Here is a 22,981-nt window from a genome sequence, read left to right as displayed (position 1 = left end):
CGGCCAAAACAGCCAGAAGGCCCTCAATTGCCTCCGTTTCTCGCTGTTTCTGCTTCTGTATACGCAAAATTAAAAATAAAGTTATAGGGGTCAGAAGAAGGCAATTTTAAGCCTACAAATTTTCTTACAAAAAGTTTGAATAACTCAAAACCTATATAAATCGGACATCGTTGTAATTTTATTGACCCACAGAGCAAAGAGAACGTCGTTCTAAGAGTAAAGTTCACTGCGTAGAAATGAAATTCCCCAAAACTTGCAAAACTGTGTTTGGCTGGGTTCCCCTAACGTTTTCCCCCATACGGCAGGAGAGAGCTAAAAGCTTGCGCCCCCGTATGCCTTTCTATGCGCTCCCGTATGTACCGTATTTTTCGCCGTATAAGACGCACTTTTTCTTCCCCAAAACTGAGGGGGAAAAGTTGGTGCATCTTATACGGCGAATACCTGCGGCCATCAATGGCCGGGACCCACCGCTAATACAGGACATCACCGATCGCGGTGATGCCCTGTATTAACCCTTCAGACGTGGTGATTAAAGCTGACCGCCGCGTCTGTAGCGAAAATAACACTAAACTGGCTGCTCAGTCGGGCTGTTCGGGACCGCCGCGGCGTCCCGAACAGCTTACAGGACACCGGGAGGAGAAGGAGGAGGAGGGAAAAAAAAGCTGCGTCTTTAAAGGGGTACTCCACTGACCCAGCTCCGGAACATTTTGCCACGCCCCCTTCCATAGACTTGCCTTGAGATGGTGTGATGTGATGTCACAAGGGGTGTGGCCGTGACGTCACGAGCCCCGCAGCCCGCACCCAGCGTTAGGAACAAAATGTTCCGGATGCTGGGCCAGTGGAGTACCCCTTTAAGGAGTTAAAAGCATGTATTCATTAATTAATTAATTAATTTATTTATTTAACACTTTTTGTTAATCTACCCATTTTTGGAGTTTGGTGACATTATGTCCAATTTGGTTTTTTTCCTCCTTTTTTGGTTTAGTTCCAAAACACACAAAGGGAATAAACATGTGTATAGCAAAACATGTGTTACTGCAATCCTTTTCTGTGAGAAATACATAATTTTCTAGAAAAATGTCAGGGTTTGCCAACATTTATGGCCATGACTGTATTCTTTCAATACACCTGGGACTTGCATCTATATTATAACTGACTTGGAGTTCCACCATTGCGTCAGTAGAACTACAAGTCTCAGCAATCTCCAAGTGTTCTTCTTGCCAGTTACATAAGCACAAGGCCAGTGTTTCCCGATCAGGGTGCCTCTGGCTGTTGCAAAACTACAACTCCCAGCATGCCCGGATTTGTAGTTTTGCAACAGCTGGAGGTACACTGCTAGGAAAACACTGGCGCGGGTTATACCCCTCCAGCTGAGGTCCCCCTCTACCACCAGGGGGCGCAAATGGCAAGCGTCTACTCTATGGGCTCCCGGGAAGGCTGACGTCACGAGGTCACGTGATGCTCTGACAGCTGCTGAGGGAAAGAAACCCTTGCGGCTTCCGTATTGTCTACTGAGTGTACAAAGATGGCGGCCCCCAGAGGCGGAAACGTGGACAGCGGAGCTCGGAGCCGGGAGGCTGGGGATGGGGGATGGTTTGTGACGCTAGCTCTAGGAGTGTCCCTGCTAAAGTGTCTCCTCATACCGACCTAGTAAGCAGCAGAACGCATTGTGCCTCGTGATGGTGAAGGGTGAAGGGGACTACAAATCCCAGCATGCCTAGCCGAGGGGAGGGGGTGGTCTCAGCTGAAGTAGATGGACACCACTCCTGTCCCTGGGGATGTGTCATACACTGATATATGGGAGGCTCCTACACCCAGCATGGATGGATGAATGTGCCCCCAAATATATCACTCCTTGTTGCTGCTTTTACAGTATATACTAGTCAGGACTGGAGATATATACTGTATATGGCTCCTTACAATTGATTTAATATAAACAGAAATGTGTGCACTATTACCACTACAGGGGTCACCCAAATCCTAATACTGTTCACATTACCAAGAGCGAATACATCTATGGTGTATACATTGCATATACAACTGCCATACAGCCCACATCATATAGAGCCCACCTACAACTGCCATACAGCCCACATCATATAGTGCCCACCTACCACTGCCATACAGCCCACATCATATAGAGCCCACCTACCACTGCCATACAGCCCACATCATATAGTGCCCACCTACTACTGCCATACAGCCCACATCATATAGTGCCCACCTACAACTGCCATACAGCCCACATCATATAGAGCCCACCTACTACTGCCATACAGCCCACATCATATAGAGCCCACCTACTACTGCCATACAGTCCACATCATATAGAGCCCACCTACTACTACCATACAGCCCTCATCATATAGAGCCCACCTACTACTGCCATACAGCCCACATCATATAGTGCCCACCTACTACTGCCATACAGCCCACATCATATAGAGCCCACCTACTACTGCCATACAGCCCACATCATATAGAGCCCACCTACTACAGCCATACAGTCCACATCATATAGAGCCCACCTACTACTGCCATACAGTCCACATCATATAGAGCCCACCTACTACTGCCATACAGCCCACATCATATAGTGCCCACCTACTACTGCCATACAGCCCACATCATATAGTGCCCACCTACAACTGCCATACAGCCCACATCATATAGAGCCCACCTACTACTGCCATACAGCCCACATCATATAGTGCCCACCTACTACTGCCATACAGCCCACATCATATAGTGCCCACCTACTACTGCCATACAGCCCACATCATATAGTGCCCACCTACAACTGCCATACAGCCCACATCATATAGAGCCCACCTACTACTGCCATACAGCCCACATCATATAGTGCCCACCTACTACTGCCATACAGCCCACATCATATAGAGCCCACCTACTACTGCCATACAGCCCACATCATATAGTGCCCACCTACAACTGCCATACAGCCCACATCATATAGTGCCCACCTACAACTGCCATACAGCCCACATCATATAGAGCCCACCTACTACTGCCATACAGCCCACATCATATAGAGCCCACCTACTACTGCCATACAGCCTACATCATATAGAGCCCACCTACTACTGCCATACAGTCCACATCATATAGAGCCCACCTACTACTACCATACAGCCCTCATCATATAGAGCCCACCTACTACTGCCATACAGCCCACATCATATAGAGCCCACCTACTACTGCCATACAGTCCACATCATATAGAGCCCACCTACTACTGCCATACAGCCCACATCATATAGTGCCCACCTATTACAGCCATACAGCCCACATCATATAGAGCCCACATCATATAGAGCCCACCTACTACTGCCATACAGCCCACATCATATAGAGCCCACCTACTACTGCCATGCAGTCCACATCATATAGAGCCCACCTACTACTGCCATACAGTCCACTTCATATAGAGCCCACCTACTACTGACATACAGCCCACATCATATAGAGCCCACCTACTACTGCCAGACAGCCCACATCATATAGAGCCCACCTACTACTGCCATACAGCCCACATCATATAGAGCCCACATACTACTGCCATACAGTCCACATCATATAGAGCCCACCTACTACTGCCATACAGCCCACATCATATAGAGCCCACATACTACTGCCATACAGTCCACATCATATAGAGCCCACCTACTACTACATACAGCCCACATCATATAGAGCCCACCTACTACTGCCATACAGCCCACATCATATAGAGCCCACTACTGCCATACAGCCCACATCATATAGAGCCCACCTACTACTGCCATACAGCTAACATCATATAGAGCCCACCTACTACTGCCATACAGCCCACATCATATAGAGCCCACCTACTACAGCCATACAGTCCACATCATATAGAGCCCACCTACTACTACCATACAGCCCACATCATATAGAGCCCACATACTACTGCCATACAGCCCACATCATATAGAGCCCACCTACTACTACCATGTGCATATTACAGTATTAGTTCTTTACAGGATTTATATTGGTGGGCAGATGATCTTTAGTTAATATTTTATGTTTACAGTCATTCTACAGATTTTGAGGTCCACAGAAACTGGCTGGCGATCACCCACAGTTTGCCCATATCTCGGTGGTACTATGAGGTAGGTGTACAGGAAAAAAAACAACATTGTTTTGTGCAACTTAGCACAAGCTCCACCACTTTTATGATCCAGTGCCTGGAACAGTCCCACAAAATAACTACTTTTGACAAGTATACTTATTAGGGGAGATTTATCAAAACCTGTGCAGAGGAAGAGTGGTGCAGTTGCCCATAGCAACCAATCAGATTGCTTTTTTCATTTTCCACAGGCCTCTTTAGAGGCCTGTGGAAAATGAAAGAAGCGATCTGATTGGTTGCTATGGGCAACTGCACCACTCTTCCTCTGCACAGGTTTTGATAAATCTCCCCCATTGATCAAAGAACAAGGGATATGCAGAGCACTGCATTTGGTATCACAAAACTTGAGCAGAGGAACAGTGGAGATTCCAGCTTTCATCTTGAGGATACAGGGCGTACATGTTTTCCCTGGCTGCCTGGTATTTGGTGCACCAGGACATACATGTACATCCTGATTCCTGTCCGGACTATGAAGCTAGTGCAGGAGCTCTGCACTTCATAGACCTCGGGTCCTGACTGCTATCAGCCAGCAGCTGGGGACCTGCTGGTAATGGCGGATATCAGTGATCGCGCTGATGCGCGCCATTAACTCTTCAGATGTCAGAGACGTACAGAGACTTAGACCACCCGCAGAGCAATCGTGGGGGTCTGATGACACAAAATGGTGGCTGGAGGTTCAGGGTTCTTATGGCTATGATCTGCCTTCTGGCAGACCATATAAGTAGATTGCAGATTATACTGATCAGTGCTATACCTATTCATAGCACTGAATACTATGAGCAATCGAAAGATTGCTGTAAATAGTCCCCTGTGTTGACTTAAAAAATATATAAAAAAATAAAATTAAAAAAATGTAAATGTTTTCATAAAATAAGCCCCTTACCTAATTAAAATGAAATCCCCTCTTTTCCCATTTTACAAAAATAAAATAAAATTCTGTACGGTGAACTGCGAAATGTAAAAAAAATACTCAAGTCCAAAATTGCTGATTTTTGGTCACATCACATTCCAGATAAAAAGGAATAAAAAGTGATCAAAACATCACATATACCGATAATCAGCTACAGATCTCGGTGCAAAAAATGAGCCCTCCTACGGCCCGGTATACAGAAAAAAAAAAAGGGGTCAGAATAGGACAATTTTAAAGGGGTTATGCAGGGGAAAACTTTATTTACTTTTTATACTTTATAAACTTTTTATATATATCAACTGGCTCCAGGAAGTTAAACAGATTAGTAAATTACTTCTGTTAAAAAAATCTTAATCCTTTCAGTACTTATAAGCTGCTGAAGTTGAGTTGTTCTTTTCTGTCTAAGTGCTCTCTGATGACACATGTCTCAGGAACTGTTCAGAGTACAAGCAAATTCCCATAGCAAACCTCTTCTACTATGTGCAGTTCCCGAGACAAGCAGAGATGTCAACAGAGAGCTCTGTTGCCAGACAGAAAACAACAACTCAACTTCAGCAGCTAATAATTATTGGAAGGATTAAGATTTTTTAATGGGAGTAAATTACAAATCAGAATTCGAGTAGAATACAGACATAGCGCACATCTACAATCTTGTATAATGATCTAATTGCTTCTCAGCACAATATCAAAAAAACTAACAGGTTGTTAGTATACATTTTTGATCATAAAGTACAAGCCCACTCGCCACGTCAAGGCCATCTATTAGATTCATATTGTGATTTCTATCTTCCCCCTTTTTTTTTATTTATTTTTTTTTTTTTTTGAACATGTGCTGCACTCTTCCCCACCCCCCCTCAGCCCAAACCTATATAGGTGGTAATTAGCCACACTAGGGCCATTTCACTCCTAGCTGCCTCCCAGTCTGACTAGGAGAGCAAGGTAAGTGAACCATTACACCTTGTTCACACTGGTGTGGTGCGGGGCGGCGTCTGTTGCTGCAGTGGCGCTGTATCTGCGGGCAAGTGCGGCCTATAGACTGGTTTGAGAGGCATTGGGGCCGCTCTGCCGGTGGGTCGCTCCCCCCCCTGTGGGCACTGGTGTTGCGGCGGTGGTGGTCACCGCCGGGTGCTACGCCATTTTATGCTAGGGACATTAGGGACCCACTCTGAATAGGTGGCCTTGACGTGGCGAGTGGGCTTGTACTTTTTGATCAAAAATGTATAATAACAACCTATTAGTTTTGATATAATGCTGAGAAGCAATCAGATCATTATACAAGATTGTAGATGTGCGCCATGTCTGTATTCTACTCGAATTTAAATTACAAATCTGTTTAACTTTCTGGAGCCAGTTGAGAAAGATATATGTATATATATGTGTGTGTGTGTGTGTGTATATATATATATATATGTGTGTGTATGTATGTAAAAAGTTTTTTTCCTGGAATACCCCTTTAAACAAACTTCTTTTGTTAAAATAGTTTGAGTAGTACAATAATAGACAGGCATGTAACCTTGGGTATCTTTTTAATCCTATTGACCCACAGAATAAAGATAACCTGTCAGTCTTACCATAAAGTACTCTATGTAAAAACATTCTTGGTTGTGTTGTAGTTCTGGTAGTTCTCTTTTAGACCCTGAATCATTGCTTCCTGGGGCTTTCAGCCCTTAGGTCAGTGTTCCCCAACCAGGCTGTCTCCAGCTGTTGCAAAACTGCAACTCCCAGCATGCCCGGACAGCCTTTGGCTGTCTGGGCATGCTGGGAGTTTAGTTTTGCAACAGCTGGAGGCACCCTGGTTGGGAAACACTGCCTTAGTTGATGTGTATGTCTCATTTGCCTTTGTTACATCTATAAACCTGATGGTTGATTGTTTGTTGACCTCCAGGCAATTTCTGAATGGACTCTGGATTACCCCCCGTTTTTCGCGTGGTTTGAGTACTCTCTGTCCCATGTGGCTCGCTTTTTTGACCCAGGAATGCTGAAAGTGGAGAACCTGAACTATGGCAGCCAGAATACCATCCTCTTCCAGAGGTTCTCAGTCATCTTCACTGATGTCCTCTTCTTCTATGCAGCCAAACAGTAAGGTCCACGCAGATGTTTATACTTAAAGGGGTACTCCGGTGCCAGAAAGTTAAACAGATTTGTGAATGTCTTCTACTAAAAAAAATCTTTACCCTTCCAGTACTTTTTAGCAGCTGTATGCTACAGAGGAAATTCTTTTCTTTTTGAATTTCTTTTTTGTCTTGTCCACAGTGCTCTCTGCTGACACCTCTGTCCAGAGCAGCATAGGTTTGCAATGGGGATTTTTTTCCTGCTCTGGACAGTTCCTGATACGGGCGTCAGCAGAGAGCACTGTGGACAAGACAAAAACAAATTAAAAAAGAAAAGAATTTCCTCTGTAGCATAAAGCCGCTAAAAAGTACTGGAAAGGGTAAAGATTTTTTTTAATAGAAGTCATTTACAAATCTGTTTAACTTTCCTGCGCATCCACCTTTGTGAGCTCTCCGCAGCGCTGGAGGCTCCAAATGTGTAGCGTGACGACCATGGGGCCGGAGTGTTGTGACGTCACGACTCCGCCCCCTCAATGCAAGTCTATGGGAGGGGCCGTGACAGCTGTCACGCCCCCTCCCATAGACTTGCATTGAGGGGGTGGAGCGTGACGTCATGAGGGGTGGGGCTATGACATCACGAGCTGCCGGCTCCAGCGTTCGGAACAGTTTGTTCCAAACACTGAGCAGCGGAGTACCCCTTTATTGGGGGATTTTATGACTTAACAGCTAAATTAACATATTGACAACTAAAAAGGGTATGTGTGTACATATATATTTTAACACACATCTATACAAATCCAGAATATATTTATTTTCCTTTTCTGCAGTGTCCACACCTTGTCTGGTCTTTCCCACCATTGTCCTTTTTGTCTTTTTTACCCATTTCCTTACAAGTTCTGGTGCCTTCCTTTTTTTCCATTACCATTTTTGGACTTTGCTTCCAGTTTCATCTATTTTCTTCCTTTATCTTCCATTCCCCAACCTTACCTGGTTTCCTTCAGCTGTTCAGACATTTTTACTTTCCGTTGTCTTTTTAGTTTTGTTCTGCTACAAAACTTGTGATTTCAATCCAGGTGCTGCCAGTGCATTAATGGTAAAAAAGATCGGAGAGATTTGCTTGAGAGACCGTCGTTCATCCTCGCTGTCCTTCTCCTCTGGAACTTTGGGCTACTCATAGTAGATCGTATCCTTTCTACAATGCAACTATAGACAAAGGGAGACGGCGCTCCTAGTGTGATACCGTAAATAAATAGGATACAATTTAAGCAATATTGCTCACCGATGTCGGTTGTACTGCAACCAAGTACAACAATGGTGCAGGCATAGACCCTATGCGGGCGAAACTCGGCAGCCGCTCCTGGCAACACGACGTGAAGCAAAAAAACAGATCCCTCCAGGACAGCACAGGATAGAGCTGGCGCACAAGACTTCAAGGTAAAAGCAGATTTATTTTACCCGGCATGCAACGCGTTTCGCTGGATAACCAGCTTCATCAGACATGCCTGATGAAGCTGGTTATCCAGCGAAACGCGTTGCATGCCGGGTAAAATAAATCTGCTTTTACCTTGAAGTTTTGTGTACCAGCTCTATCCTGTGCTGTCTTGGAGGGATCTGGTTTTTGTTTCTACAATGCAGTCTCTGTTCTCAATTACCGATATAATTATCATAAGTAAACTATTTCTGGTCCGGAACCTATATTGAGTTCTGATTATTTACATCCTGAATACATTCTTAGATATTCACTTCCAGTATAATGGATTCCTGTCCGGGATCATGCTACTGTCTATTGCTCGCATGTTTCAGGTAATTGTTACCGCTACTGTGTTCATATGTATTGTTTATTGTATGGTTTAGACACTTTAAAGGGGTAGTCCGATGGAATACTTTTTTTTTTTTTTTTTTTAAATCAACTGGTGCCAGAAAGTTAAACAGATTTGTAAATTACATCTATTAAAAAAATCTTAATCCTTCCAGTACTTATTAGCTGTTGAATACTATAGAGGAAATTATTTTCTTTTTGGAACACAGAGCTCTCTGCTGACATCACAAGCACAGTGCTCTCTGCTGACACCTCTGTCCATTTTAGGAACTGTCCAGAGCAGCATATGTTTTCTATGGGGATTTTCTCCTACTCTGGACAGTTCTTAAAATGGACAGAGATGTCAGCAGAGCACTGTGCTTGTGATGTCAGCAGAGAGCTCTGTTTTCCAATAAGAAAAGAATTTCCTCTGTAGTATTCAGCAGCTAATAAGTACTGGAAGGATTAAGATTTTTTTAATAGAAGTAATTTACAAATCTGTTTAACTTTCTGGCACCAATTGATTTAAAGGAAAAAAAAGTATTTCACCGGAGTACCCCTTTAAGCATTATTATTCGTTGTGTATTTAAACCAGTTGGATGTCTAAGTAATGGACGACAGGACTGGTTCACCAGAACAAATGATACCTCTTGAAAATGCTCTCCATTTTAGCAGAGGGATAAGGATCCTGAGAAGGGACTCTCAGAATTACATAATAGGGTGTATAAAAATGTCGTCCCTCCCCCTCTGTGGAAAACTTGTGTGGAACAGTCCATACAGTTTCATCATACAGGAGGTTCTAGTCAGTAGCTGAACCTCCCCCATTAAGAGCATAGAAAGACATGTAATTTAAAGGGTGTCACCGTGAGATCACATGGCCCAACATAAAGACAGGTTTTAACCCCTTAACGACCACGGACGTAAATGTACGTCCTGGTTTGGCGGGACTTCCCGCACCAGGACGTACATTTACATCCTGTGTATGAGCGCGAGCATCAGAACGGTGCTCGCGTCATACACGGCAGGTCCCGGCTGCTAGCAATACAGATCACGGCATCTGCGGCATTGCGGTACTTTGAATGGATGATCGGATGCTGGGAGTTGTAGTTTTGCAACAGCTGGAGGCACCCTGGTTGGGAAACACTGGTGTGAACTGATATTTTCATCTTCACTGGCAGAAGAGACACCTGGAGAGTGCCCTCCTCTTCGCTGTCCTCCTGAACTTTAAACACATCTACCTGTACATCGCACCTGCATATGGCATTTACTTATTGCGTTCCTACTGCTTCACAACAAATAATCCAGGTCAGTAATGATAAAGAAGCTACCATTATACCAGATAATTTCCTCCTAATTATGGTGCAGTCTCTTCACCTCATGTCTTGTTCCATAGATGGATCTATACGCTGGAGAAGCTTCAGCCTTTTGCGCTTTCTTGCTTTGGCCATCATAGTTGTGTTTGTTTTTGCCATTTCATTTGGACCCTTTATATACTTGGTACGTATCCTATGCAAATGTGCATGAAAATTCTGTGATTTGTAACATAACATTTATTGTAAATTTAAACAACATATATATATATATATCTATATATATATATATATATATATATATATATATATTCTGGTCGGCATTATCTGAATGTGTGAGCCATCACCTTAAGGCAGTGTTTCCCAACCAGGGGGCATCCAGCTGTTGCAAAACTACAACTCCCAGCATGCTTGGACAACCTTTGGCTGTCCGGCATGCTGGGAGTTGCAGTTTTGCAACAGCCGGAGGCACCCTGGTTGGGAAACACTGCCTTAAATGGGTACTCTGGTGGAAAACTTTGTTTTCAACTGGTGCCAGAAAGTTAAACAGATTTGTAAATTACTTCTATTAAAAAATCTTAATCCTTCCTGTACTTATTAGCTGCTGAATACTACGGAGGAAATACTTTTCTTTTTGGAACACAGAGCTCTCTGCTAACATCATGACCACAGTGCTCTCTGCTGACTGAGTAAGAGAAAATCCCCATAGAAAACATATGCTGTTGTATTCAGCAGCTAATAAGTACTGGAAGGATTAAGATTTTTTAATAGAAGTAATTTACAAATCTGTTAAACTTTCTGGCACCAGTTGATTAAAAATAAATAAATAAAACGTTTTCCACCAGAGTACCCCTTTAAGGGTACATTCACACTGAGTAATTCAAGAGGAATTTACTCAAGTAATTCCTCTTGAATTCTCAGCTTAGAAATAATTAACATCTGCTTTGCCATTGACTTCAATGTATTTTACCCTGCACTGTTCACACTGCGTAAATTCCGCTCGCGGAATTCCGTTCTGCTAGAAGAAAGAACATGTTCTTTCTTCTTGCGGAATACGCGAGCAGAAGTCCATTGAAGTCAATGGTAAAAATTGTCCGCTTGAAATCTTTCCGCATAGAATTTGTGTGGAATTTGTGCAGAAAAAATAAATAAATAAAAAGGGAAATTCCAATTGGAGGTTGTAGTCCAGCAAAAAAAAAAAAAGTTTCCTCCTATATTCCGCGTGGAAAATGTGTGTTAATTCTGCGTGATTTTCATGCAAATTTAGCACGAAAAAAAAAAGTAAATTCTGCGGCGTAATTTATGCACGAGGATTCCTCTCCTATACCTCAGTGTGAGCACACCCTAAGGCAGTGTTTCCCAACCAGGGTGCCTCCAAAACTACAACTCCCAGCATGCCTGGACAGCGAAAGGCTGAAGGCTGTCCGGGCATGCTGGGAGTTGTAGTTTTGCAACAGCTGGAGGCACACTGGTTGGGAAACACTGTCTTAAGGATAGATGCAGAGGTATATGTGGTCCCAAACGGTGCTCAGTGTAAATAGAGGAGGTAACTTGTCCACAGTGCTCATCAGTTGAATAGAACCACAAACTTTATCTTTCTATTGCAGGAATACAAGGGGCGGGGGGGGGACGGACGGACGGACATGTTTGTTGATATCTTATCTATTAATAATCGCTTAGTTCACATCACAAAACTCCTTATCAAGGCATGCTGGGGGTTGCAACAACATAGCTTAAAGCGTACCCGTCAGATCCACCCAAAATGTTTTTTTTAATATATCACTCAGTACCTAATCCTACCATCATATCTAATCCTTTATGTGTCTAGCACCTTTATTTTATTTTTTATTACACTATTTTATTATCACTAGTCTGAATTCCTCTCAAAGGGAGGGGGCGTGGCCTCACTGTGCAGGTCTCCGCCCCCTCCCTCAGTATGCTGTCTGCTCACATCTCCCCTAGCATTAGCAAAACTACAACTCCCAGCTTGTCCTCACTGACAGTAGCGGGACACAAGATGACAGTGGGAGGATTTTTCCTCCAGATGTGAGCCCTGCGCTCACAGCTGTCAATCAAGGAAGTGTGTCCATGACCTAGGTGATGACGCATGGACACAGCAGGACTATTATGTGTCCAAGCAGGCAGGGGGAGGGGGGCAGTTATTTGACTGGCTTTTTTAGTATGAAATACTGAAAATGTTATAATGAAAGCAATTGCAAAACCTATTGCTGCTTGCTTTACAACATATCAAAAGTTTTTGTATCTGACAGTGCCCATTTAGAGGGGTACTCCAGTATATGTCCCCTATGCGCAGGATAGGGGATAAGTGTTTGATTTCGTAGGGAGGGTCCAACTACTGAGACCCCTGCAGTCTCCAGAATGGGGCCCTGGATCTCCGTATACTTGGATTGGTGGGTCAGCATGCGCTCCATGCAGTCTCTATGGTAACATGGAGATATACGTGTGCCAAAAAATTAAGAATCCAAGGTATTCACAGCACTGGTAAAATGTCCATTTATTTGAATCCATTAAAATCCACATAATACAAAAAAAGGTGCAGTCCAACATGTTCCAGGTTAGAAACCTCCCCCTCCCCCCTGTTAGAGCAGATCAGTCACAGGAGGCACTGAGGACTTAAGAAGGCCTGGGGCTGCCTTAAAGGGGTACTCCGCCCCTAGACATCTTATCCCCTATCCAAAGGATAGGGGATAAGATGTCAGATCGCTGCGGTCCCACTGCTGGGGACCCCGGGGATCGCCGCTGCGGCACCTCGCTATCATTACTGCGCAGAGCGAGTTCGCTCTGCACGTAATGACGGGCACTACAGGGGCCGGAGCATCGTTATGTCATGGCTCCGCCCCTCGTGACGTCACGGCCCGCCCTCGTCAATACAAGTCTATGGGAGGGGGCGTGGCAGTCGTCCCGCCCCCTGCCATAGACTTGCATTAAGGGGACGGGCCGTGATGTCATGAGGGGCGGAGCCATGACGTCACACTGCTCCGTCCTCTGTATCGCCCGTCATTACGCACAGAATGTAATGATAGCGGGGTGCCGCAGCGGGGATCCCCGGGGTCCCCAGCAGCGGGACCACGGGGGTCTGACATCTTATCCCCTATCCTTTGGATAGGGGATAAGATGTCTAGGGGCGGAGTACCCCTTTAAAGGAGTAGTCTAGTGCTGAAAAGCATATCCTCTATCCTAAGTATAGGGAATAAGTTTCAGATCGCGGGGGGTCTGACCGCTGGGGCCCCCCGCGATCTCCTGTACGGGGCCCCGGCTCTCCAGCCAGATAGCGGGTGTTGACCACCGCACGAAGCGGCGGCTGACACGCTCCCTCAATACAGCTCTATGGCGGAGACGGAGATTGCCGAAGGCAGTGATCCGGCTCTGCCTTATAGTTGTATTGAGGGGGCGTGTCAGCCGCCACTTCGTGCGGTGGTCAACACGCCCCCTTCCCGCGGGCTGCCGGGGACCCGTACAGGAGATCGAAACTTATCTGAAACTTATCCCCTATCCTTAGCATAGAGGGTAAGTTTTTCAGCACTGGACTACTCCTCTAACTGACCCCTATACCGCTATTTGTGCACATCTTTACTGTTTGAATGCAGCTGTCACTTTTTACAACAGCATCTTAACAGTTAACCAGCAGCAGAGATCACGCTGTGCTGACTATTAGCGGCAACCCCCCCCCCCCCCTCATTTTCCGTCATGCAGTAGGGACCCACTCATTTTTACCTTACAGTGATATTAAAGCCATGCTTGTTTGTCTTTATAGGGTCAGTCTCCTCAAGTCCTTTCTCGGCTTTTCCCATTTAAGAGAGGCCTCTGCCATGCATACTGGGCTCCGAACTTCTGGGCATTGTACAATGGCGCAGACAAAGCCCTGTCTGTTATCGGTAATAGAAGTAAAAGCCAATTTTTACCGTAAAGTTCACCATGTGGAAACAAATCCCCTGAATATTGCATGGGTTTTATTTTATTTTTAATTTTGCATCATAAATAGTTTTGTTTTGCTGTAGATTTTGTGGTAAAATGAGTGATGTTATTACAAAGTACAATTGGACTAGCATAAAACAAGCCTCATATGGGTCTGTAGGTGGGAATAGTAAAGTGTTATGGCTATTGGAAGGCGAGAAGGAATGAAAACACAAAAATGTATACTCACTGTGTCCTCAAGGGGTTAAAGGGGTACTCCCCTAAATATCTTATTCCCTATCCAAATGATGCTTGTTTAGAGTGTTGGGTGCTGCGCCGGAGGCTTGTGACGTCACGGCCATGCCCCCTCAATGCAAGTCTATGGGAGGGGGCTTGACGCCCCCTCCCATAGACTTGCATTGAGGGGGCATGGCTGTGACGTCACGAGCGGGGCGCGGCCGTGACGTCATGAGCCTCCGCCCCGCATCGCCAGTCATCCTGCATGGAGCAAAGTTCGCTCCTGGTGCAGCGGCCGAGATTGCTGAGTTTCCCTGCTGCGGGACCCCCGCAATCAGACATCTTATCCCCTATTCTTTGGATAGGGGATAAAATGTCTACGAGTACCCCTTTAAGGTTTCCATACACCTTTAAACTAAAGTTAGCTGAATAAGCCACCTTCTGTGGGTTCGGACTACAGTCTAAAATGTATGGTGGCCTCTGACAGATAACGTCGGTGGAGAGAAGGGTCTGGTGCGTTGACTTTCCACCGCTCGACCCTATTGTTCTAGGAGGGATATGCTGGTGCTAGAGCTGTGGGGCTTGGGTTTACCCCTCCCCACAGACAACATGTAAATGTTTGGCTTATGGGGAGGGTGGGAGAGTTTTTGAAAGTGTATGTCACCCTTTAGTCTGATCTTTTTTGTCTCCCCCTTCTTGTATTGCAGGTGTTAAGATGCAGCTGCTGAATCCGGCTTCAGTTCGCGCAGGATCGATGACTGGGGGTTTGGTCCAGGAGTTTGAACACAGCGTCCTTCTATCTGTCACGCCACTGGCGACATTGATCTGCACATTTATATCTATACTGGTAATTAGAGATGAGCGAACTTACAGGAAATTCGATTTGTCACGACCTTCTCGGCTCGGCAGTTGATGACTTTTCCTGCGTAAATTAGTTCAGCCTTTCAGGTGCTCCGGTGGGCTGGAAAAGGTGGATACATTACTAGGAAACAGTCTCCTAGGACTGTATCCACCTTTTCCAGCCCACCGGAGCACCTGAAGGCTGAACTAATTTACGCAGGAAAAGTCATCAACTGCCGAGCTGAGAAGTTCGTGACGAATCGAATTTACTGTAAGTTGGCTCATCTCTACTGGTAATGAACAGCACCAAATGTACTATAATAGCATGCTGCCAGGAAAGAACCATGTATTCTAGATCTTGTTTTTGCCTTTGTAGCGTTGTTTCCCAACCAGTGTGCCTCTGGACACACTGAGGCCCACTGGCCATCCAGGTATGCTTGGAGTTGTAATTTTGCAACAGCTGGAGGCACACTGGTTAGAAGACACTGCTCCAAAGCATAGTTTTGGATTCACTTTGTAGATCTTTACTTTTGTCTTTTTCAGCCATCGGTTTTATGTTTGTGGTTTAAACCCCAAGGACCTCAAGGCTTCTTACGCTGTCTGATCTGCTGCGCCCTCAGCTCCTTTATGTTTGGTTGGCACGTACATGAGAAGGCAATCCTCCTGTCCATTTTACCTTTAAGGTTAGAGGGAAGCACTAGGATGTATATGTTTAATACAATTTTTTTTGCATCTTTTTTATAATAGAGTGTTTGTTAATTTTTAGCCTACTGGCAGTCAGCAGTGCAAAGGATGCTGGGATATATCTGATTCTGACCACTGTGGGTCACTTCTCATTGTTTCCTCTTCTCTTCACTCCTCAAGGTAAAGTTATTGTCATTGGTTAAAAGATGTTGAATTACTTTCTCAGTAACGCAGCCTCAGGTTTTGGGTCTGTAACAACATGCAAAAATTAAGGTTTACTGTTCTTAAACAAGGTTAAAGAGAATTATGAGTATTCTACAGTCATGGCCGTAAATGTTGGCATCCCTGAATTTTTCTCACAGAAAAGGATTGCAGTAACGCATGTTTTGCTATACACCAAAAAAGGGAGGAAAAAAGCAAATTGGACATAATTTCACACCAAACTCCAAAAATAGGCTGGACAAAATTATTGGCACCCTTTCAAAATTGTGGAAAAATAAGATTGTTTCAAGCATGTGATGCTCCTTTAAACTCACCTGGGCCAAGTAACAGGAGTGGGCAATATAAAAATCACACCTGAAAGCAGATAAAAAGGAGAGAAGTTCACTTAGTCTTTGCATTGTGTGTCTGTGTGTGCCACACTAAGCATGGATAACAGAAAGAGGAGAAGAGAACTGTCTGAGGACTTGAGAACCAGAATTGTGGAAAAATATCCACAATCTCAAGGTTACAAGTCCATCTCCAGAGATCTAGATTTGCCTTTGTCCACAGTGCGCAACATTATCAAGAAGTTTGCAACCCATGGCACTGTAGCTAATCTCCCTGGGCATGGACAGAAGAGAAACATTGATGGAAGGTGTCAATGTAGGATAGTCTGGATGGTGGATAAGCAGCCCCAAACAAGTTCCAAAGATATTCACTTTGTCCTGCAGACTCAGGGAGCATCAGTGTCAGCGCGAACTATCCGTCGACATTTAAATGAAATGAAACGCTATGGAGGAGACCCAGGAGGACCCCACTGCTGACACAGAGACATAAAAAAGCAACACTGCATTTTGCCAAAATGAACTTGAGTAAGCCAAAATCCTTCTGGTAAAACGTCTTGTGACAGATGAGACCAAGATAGAGCTTTTTGGTAAAGCACATCATTCTACTGTTTACCGAAAACGGAATGAGGCCTACAAAGAAAAGAACACAGTACCTACAGTGAAATATGGTGGAGGTTCAATGATGTTTTGGGTTGTTTTGCTGCCTCTGGCACTGGGTGCCTTGAATGTGTACAAGATATCATGAAATCTGAGGATTATCGACGGATTTTGGGTCGCACTGTACAGCTCAGTGTCAGAAAGCTGGGTTTGCGTCCGAGATCTTGGGTCTTCCAGCAGGACAATGACCCCAAACATATGTCAAAAAGCCCCCAGGAATGGATGGCAAGAAAGCACTGGAGAGTTCTGAAGTGTCCAGCAATGAGTCCAGATCTAAATCCCATTGATCACCTGTGGAGAGATCTTAAAATTGCTGTTGGGAAAAGGCGCCTTCCAATAAGAGAGACCTGGAGCAGTTTGTAAAGGAAGAGTGGTCCAACATTCCGGCTGAGAGGTGTAAGAAGCTTATCGATGGTTATAGGAAGCGACTGATTTCAGTTATTTTTTCCAAAGGGTGTGCAACCAATTATTAAGTTAAGGGTGCCAATAATTTTGTCCAGCCCATTTTTGGAGTTTGGTGACATTATGTCCAATTTGCTTTTTTTCCTCCCTTTTTGCCTTAGTTCAATTACACACAAAGGGAATAAACGTGTATAGCAAAACATGTGTTACTGCAATCCTTTTCTGTGAGAAATACTTCATTTTCTTGAAAAATGTCATGGGTGCCAACATTTACGGCCATGACTGTATGTGGCTCAGGGGGCTTTTATACCGTACTGTGTTGAAATGATAGAAACCTAAGGGCCTGTTCACACTAGAGAATTTCTTCCCAGAACTTCCACATTCCGCTTACTGCAGCCTCCTCCGTAATTCGCACTTACTGTCAGTGGCGGAATACTAGTTGGGCTCAGGGAGGTTGATGGAGGCTCCTGGGCCTCCCTAGTGTCGTATAATGCATGGACTAAGATGCAGACTTTGGAGAGTTGTGAAACTCAAAATTTATATATGGGGTGCAGACAATAAACTAAATGTTTTGTTCTTTTCAGAGCTGCCTATTAAGATTCTGCTGATGGCGATTTTTACCGTGTTCAGCTTCAGTTCCTTAAAGGCTTTATTCAGGTAAACAGAATTTACATATGAAATGTATTTATAATTAATTAAAGGGAATCTTTAAGCTCTCATTTCACAGATGCAGACATGGACAGATAACTTATTGGAAGATAAAACATACCTTTTAGCTGATGGCTGTTTGCAAAGTTATAAAATCATGTTTTCCTTCCAAGCTCAAAGTGTCAGTCCACTTATGCGCTCTCGACAATTCAACTTGATCTTTGTCCCAGCAAGATCCATGTGTGAGCCCTATTTGCTGGGGGTCATAGGGTTGGCTCAGCCTCTCAGCGTGAGCTGCTCCTCTCCATGCTGAACTGTGCGTGGGACGTGCATCACTGGACAGACTTGCTGTGCTGCCGCAGCATGCACATTGTATGACTTTTCTAAGAGACCGAAATCATTTGTTTTATCTCTATGCCTCTGTTTTATCTCTATGCCTCTTGCTTTATCTCGGCAGCTCTGAGAATGTTGAGCTGAGGGTAATCCCTAAAATAGTATTCATAGTATATATAGGTGATAAGTGTACGGCTGATGGGGTTGTCTGTCCACCGATAACGAGAACATAGTTACCTTGAGAATGGAGCAGCAGTGTGCAAGGAGAAAACACTCCTTTGTCAGCTGATCGCATAGTTTGTTCAGCCATGTAGATTATCGTTATCAGCCGCACATCGCCCTATGTGAACAGGAGATGTGCGGCCAACGGTGATGAATTTAAAGGGTACCTTTCATCAAAAAAACTTTTGATATATTATAGATTAATGTATGCAGAGTAACTTTCCAATAGTATGTTATTAAAAAAATGCTTCTTTCTATTTAATTTTCCACTTTGAAAAAGTGACCACTAGGGGTCTCCCTACCAGTCCTTTTTTTATAGATTTCAGACTCATGCTGGAGTCCTAAATCTCAGACTGTATCCGAAACACACACAAACTCACCACTGCTCACTGCCAGGGAGCAATGTTGCGCTTGTCTGTGTCCCGGATGCAGTCTGAGATTTAGGACTCCTGCATGAGTCTGAAATCTATAAAAAAAAGGACTGGTAGGGAGACCCCTAGTGGTCATTTTTTCAAAGTGGAAAATTAAATAGAAAGAAGCATATTTTTTAATAACATGCTATTGGAAAGTTATTCTGCATACATTAATCTATAATATATCAAAAGTTTTTTTGATGAAAGGTACCCTTTAATGGGCCTCACAATTAATTGAGCCTTATGCAGGCCGAGCGCCAATCAGCACCTAATTTCGATCTTTACGCACAGCAGGAAAGGCTTGGGGGAGTTTATTTTATAATTTTTTTTTGTTTATTTATATTTTGTACCAACATGTACAGAGCTTCTTTTTTTTTTTTTCCCTACAAATTTTATTTTATTTTTCCTTCCTTTTTACATCAACTACAATAAATATTACATCATCATATAAATACAACCCATATCACAAACAATATCTCCTATATAATTAAATCCCCCTTTTACACTCCTCAAATTTAGATATTCAAATAACGAGGAAAAGAGAAAGTCCAGCAACTCACCGCAACGTGCATTCAGTAAATTAAAGCCGCCATGGATGTCCGGGATCTAGCGGGATGCTCAGAGGCTACAAACCGGTAGGTTTCGTGCAATCAGCACTTCTTCCGGCCCTAGGGGCCGGAAGAAGTGCTGATTGCATGAAACCTACCGGTTTGTAGCCTCTGAGCATCCCGCTAGATCCCGGACATCCCTAGGGGCCGGAAGAAGTGCTGATTGCACGAAACCTACCGGTTTGTAGCCTCTGAGCATCCCGCTAGATCCCGGACATCCATGGCGGCTTTAATTTACTGAATGCACGTTGCGGTGGGTTGCTGGACTTTCTCTTTTCTTAGTTATTTGAATATTTATACTATGGATTCCTTTGCACCACCGACATATTCAGTTTTTATTTTTGAACCGACTTACTATTCGGTTTCTCTTCCCGTGATTTATCCTATTGTCTGCATTTAGGTGTTATAGTCAGGTGCCTCCAGCTGTTGTGTTCTCTTATTATTGGCACTCCTCAAATATATACTATATATATATATATATATATATATATATATATATATATATATACTCCTCAAGATATATATATATATATATATATATATATTTTATTTTATTTTTTAAACCCTACCACACCACTCCTCAACACCTCCTTCCACTTCCGCGGCTTCTCCTCTTTCCCCTTTCCTTCTTTCTAGCTGCTTTTGCCATTTAATATTTTCCAAAGTGTATATCATAAATTATATTTCAGCTAACTTAAAAAGAGATGGTACCCTCCCAAAAAGAGATGGTTCCCTCCCAAAAAGAGATGGTTCCCTCCCAAAAAGAGATGGTACCCTCCCGTGGCCCCAGCCTTCATGACTCTCTCGCGATCTACTGTTGATGTGTTTATTACCTATCCCATAACATGTACAGAGCTTATGATCGCTTTCATCCGTCTTATTGTCTCATAATCTGAATTTTCACTTACTGCTATGTTATTCCTGTGCTCGTTACGTTCTCCTGCTTATTACAGGAAAGAAGGGAAGCTACTGAACTGTGTGGAAGCTTTGTATGTTTTTGGCCTCGTACCCCTGGGATTACTGTGTGAGGTCATTTATCCCTTGACCCCCTGGCAGCAGCGTCTGCCCTTCATCCCTCTGCTGCTCACCTCCGTGTACTGCGCCCTGGGCATCGCCTATTCTTGGATCAGACTTTATATTTCCTTATTCTCTGGACCAACGATGTCTCTCAAGAAACGCCAATGAAGAACCCTCCGTCCTTACACCGGGTCTGCTGTGGACCAGGATACACTCAGTAGAGAATCTTATTTTTATACCACACCAAATGTAAAAGCACTTTTTTTTTCTTTTTTTTCTTTTGTATATAAAAACTTTTTTTGGGCGATAACTGTTATTGTGTCTATTGTTATCGAAGACAGGGAGCACATTCTCAGTATTTACCTGCACCATAAGATCATCGTAAATCCAAGCACTGTGATGTCTACAGAGTGCATCTAGTCCCTGCGCATTCCTTGGCAGAATTTTTCAATTTTGACACATTTGGCAGTAGGGTAAGGTTAAAGGGGTTATCCAGGAAAAAACTTTATATATCAACTGGCTCCAGAAAGTTAAACAGATTTGTAAATTAATTCTATTAAAAAATCTTAATCCTTTCAGTACTTATGAGCTTCTGAAGTTAAGGTTGTTCTTTTCTGTCTAAGTGCTCTCTGTTGACACGTGTCTCAGGAAACGGCCAGTTTAGAAGCAAATCCCCATAGCAAACCTCTTCTAAACTGGGCGGTTCCCGAGACACATGTCATCAGAGAGCACTTAGATAGAAAAGAACAACCTTAACTTCAGAAGCTCATAAGTACAAAAGTTGATATATATATATAAAAAGTTTTTCCCTGGATAACCCCTTTAACACGTTTTCTAGCAGACAACACTTGCTAGGGACAAGCATGGGTGGGGTCTTGGTAAGTGTTTTCCACACAGTGGGGGAGATTCTCAAAGAATTTTGCACAAAAAAAATTAATTATTTTGTGCCAAAATTTTGATGCAAAAAATATCGACCGCATTTTCAAAGAGCTTTGTGCCGCGGTTTACACTGTTCATGTCAGTTTTTGTAAAATTGGGCGTGTCCACGTATATTGTCTGCTTTAGGGTATGTTCAGACGAGCAGATTTTCTGTAAGCAGACCTCTGTAAGCTGACTTTACATGTGCCTGCTCGGAGCGGCAATAGGCCGCTACGAGCAGACACACTTAGATGTGCGAGTCGCCGCGTGCATGCGCAGTATACTTGCACATTGCGGCAGCTCTCGGCCTAGCTCATAAAGCAGAGGGAACGGCCGAGATGTGTGCGACTACACCGCGCATGCGCGGCGACTCACACATTGCTTCAGTGTGTCTGCACATAGCGGCGTATTGCCACTCCGAGCAGTCACATGTAAAGGCAGCATACAGAGGTCTTTCAGCGGCGGATCCGCAGTGTAAAATGCGATGTAAATCTGCTCGTCTGAACGTACCCTTACAGGATATTTTCAAAGAGGTGAGAGTCCAGTTTACATCAAAAATTTCACACCAGCTTTTTGATAGTGTAGAAATCACAGAAATGGTTGTAGTTTTTTTTTTTTTTTTTTTTAGTTTTTTGGGGGAAAAGGTGTTATTTAAGTAATTATTTAAAAAAAAGAAATAATTATTATTGAAAAATGTTATTTAAAAAAAAAATATATATATATATATTTTTTTTTTCTTTCTTGGTCGCTTCACCGGCACTAACATTTAAGCTCAGAAATGTTTTATTTATACAGTTATCACTTGTCTGGGCACTAGTAACCATGGAATATTTTGTGAGATGTTTCCGTCAGAATTTTCTGGGATGTAAAATTTGGCGCAAAAATCGCCAATTTTGGCACAAAAAAATCCAATTTGGCTGCAACAAAGAAAAAAAACATTTTTGGCGCGAAAATGAATTTTCACATATTTTCAGAGCAGAGGAGAAAAAAAAAAGGGTGAATAATATCGCTGGAACGGAAATTACAGTCATTTTTGAGAATCTCCCCCAGTGTGTCCCCAGCTGTTGCAAAACTACAACTCTTAGCAGGCCCGGACAGCCGAAGGCTGTCCGGGCATGCTGGGAGTTGTAGTTTTACAACAGTGGGAGAAACATTGTTTGGAATACACTGGTCTAGGGGCATGGCTTTGCATATAGATTATGGGGGAGATTTATCAAAACCTGTGTAGAGGCAGAATGAGTCAGTTGCCCATAGAAACCAGTCAGTTCGCTTCCTTCCTTAATTATTATTATTATTATT

At 43.6% G+C, this 22,981-nt stretch overlaps 1 protein-coding gene across 1 annotated transcript; it reads left to right on the top strand.

Annotated features, from left to right (window-relative positions):
• Nucleotides 1-1,495: 1,495 nt before the first annotated feature.
• Nucleotides 1,496-21,060, top strand: ALG8 (ALG8 alpha-1,3-glucosyltransferase). The gene is made up of 13 exons (XM_056530082.1): nucleotides 1,496-1,650; nucleotides 4,076-4,154; nucleotides 6,967-7,160; nucleotides 8,206-8,315; nucleotides 8,868-8,935; nucleotides 10,109-10,235; nucleotides 10,324-10,427; nucleotides 14,016-14,136; nucleotides 15,100-15,239; nucleotides 15,776-15,915; nucleotides 15,999-16,096; nucleotides 18,108-18,180; nucleotides 20,701-21,060. Exons 1-13 carry the CDS (start codon nucleotides 1,526-1,528, stop codon nucleotides 20,930-20,932), a joined length of 1,611 nt encoding a protein of 536 aa, XP_056386057.1. The 5' UTR covers nucleotides 1,496-1,525; the 3' UTR covers nucleotides 20,933-21,060.
• Nucleotides 21,061-22,981: the final 1,921 nt, after the last annotated feature.

This window comes from Hyla sarda, chromosome 7 (assembly GCF_029499605.1).
Source record: "Hyla sarda isolate aHylSar1 chromosome 7, aHylSar1.hap1, whole genome shotgun sequence".
NCBI classification, from domain to species: Eukaryota; Metazoa; Chordata; class Amphibia; order Anura; family Hylidae; genus Hyla; species Hyla sarda.
Note: the sequence above shows the minus strand (reverse complement) of the source record. Positions and strands in the feature narration are given on the sequence as shown.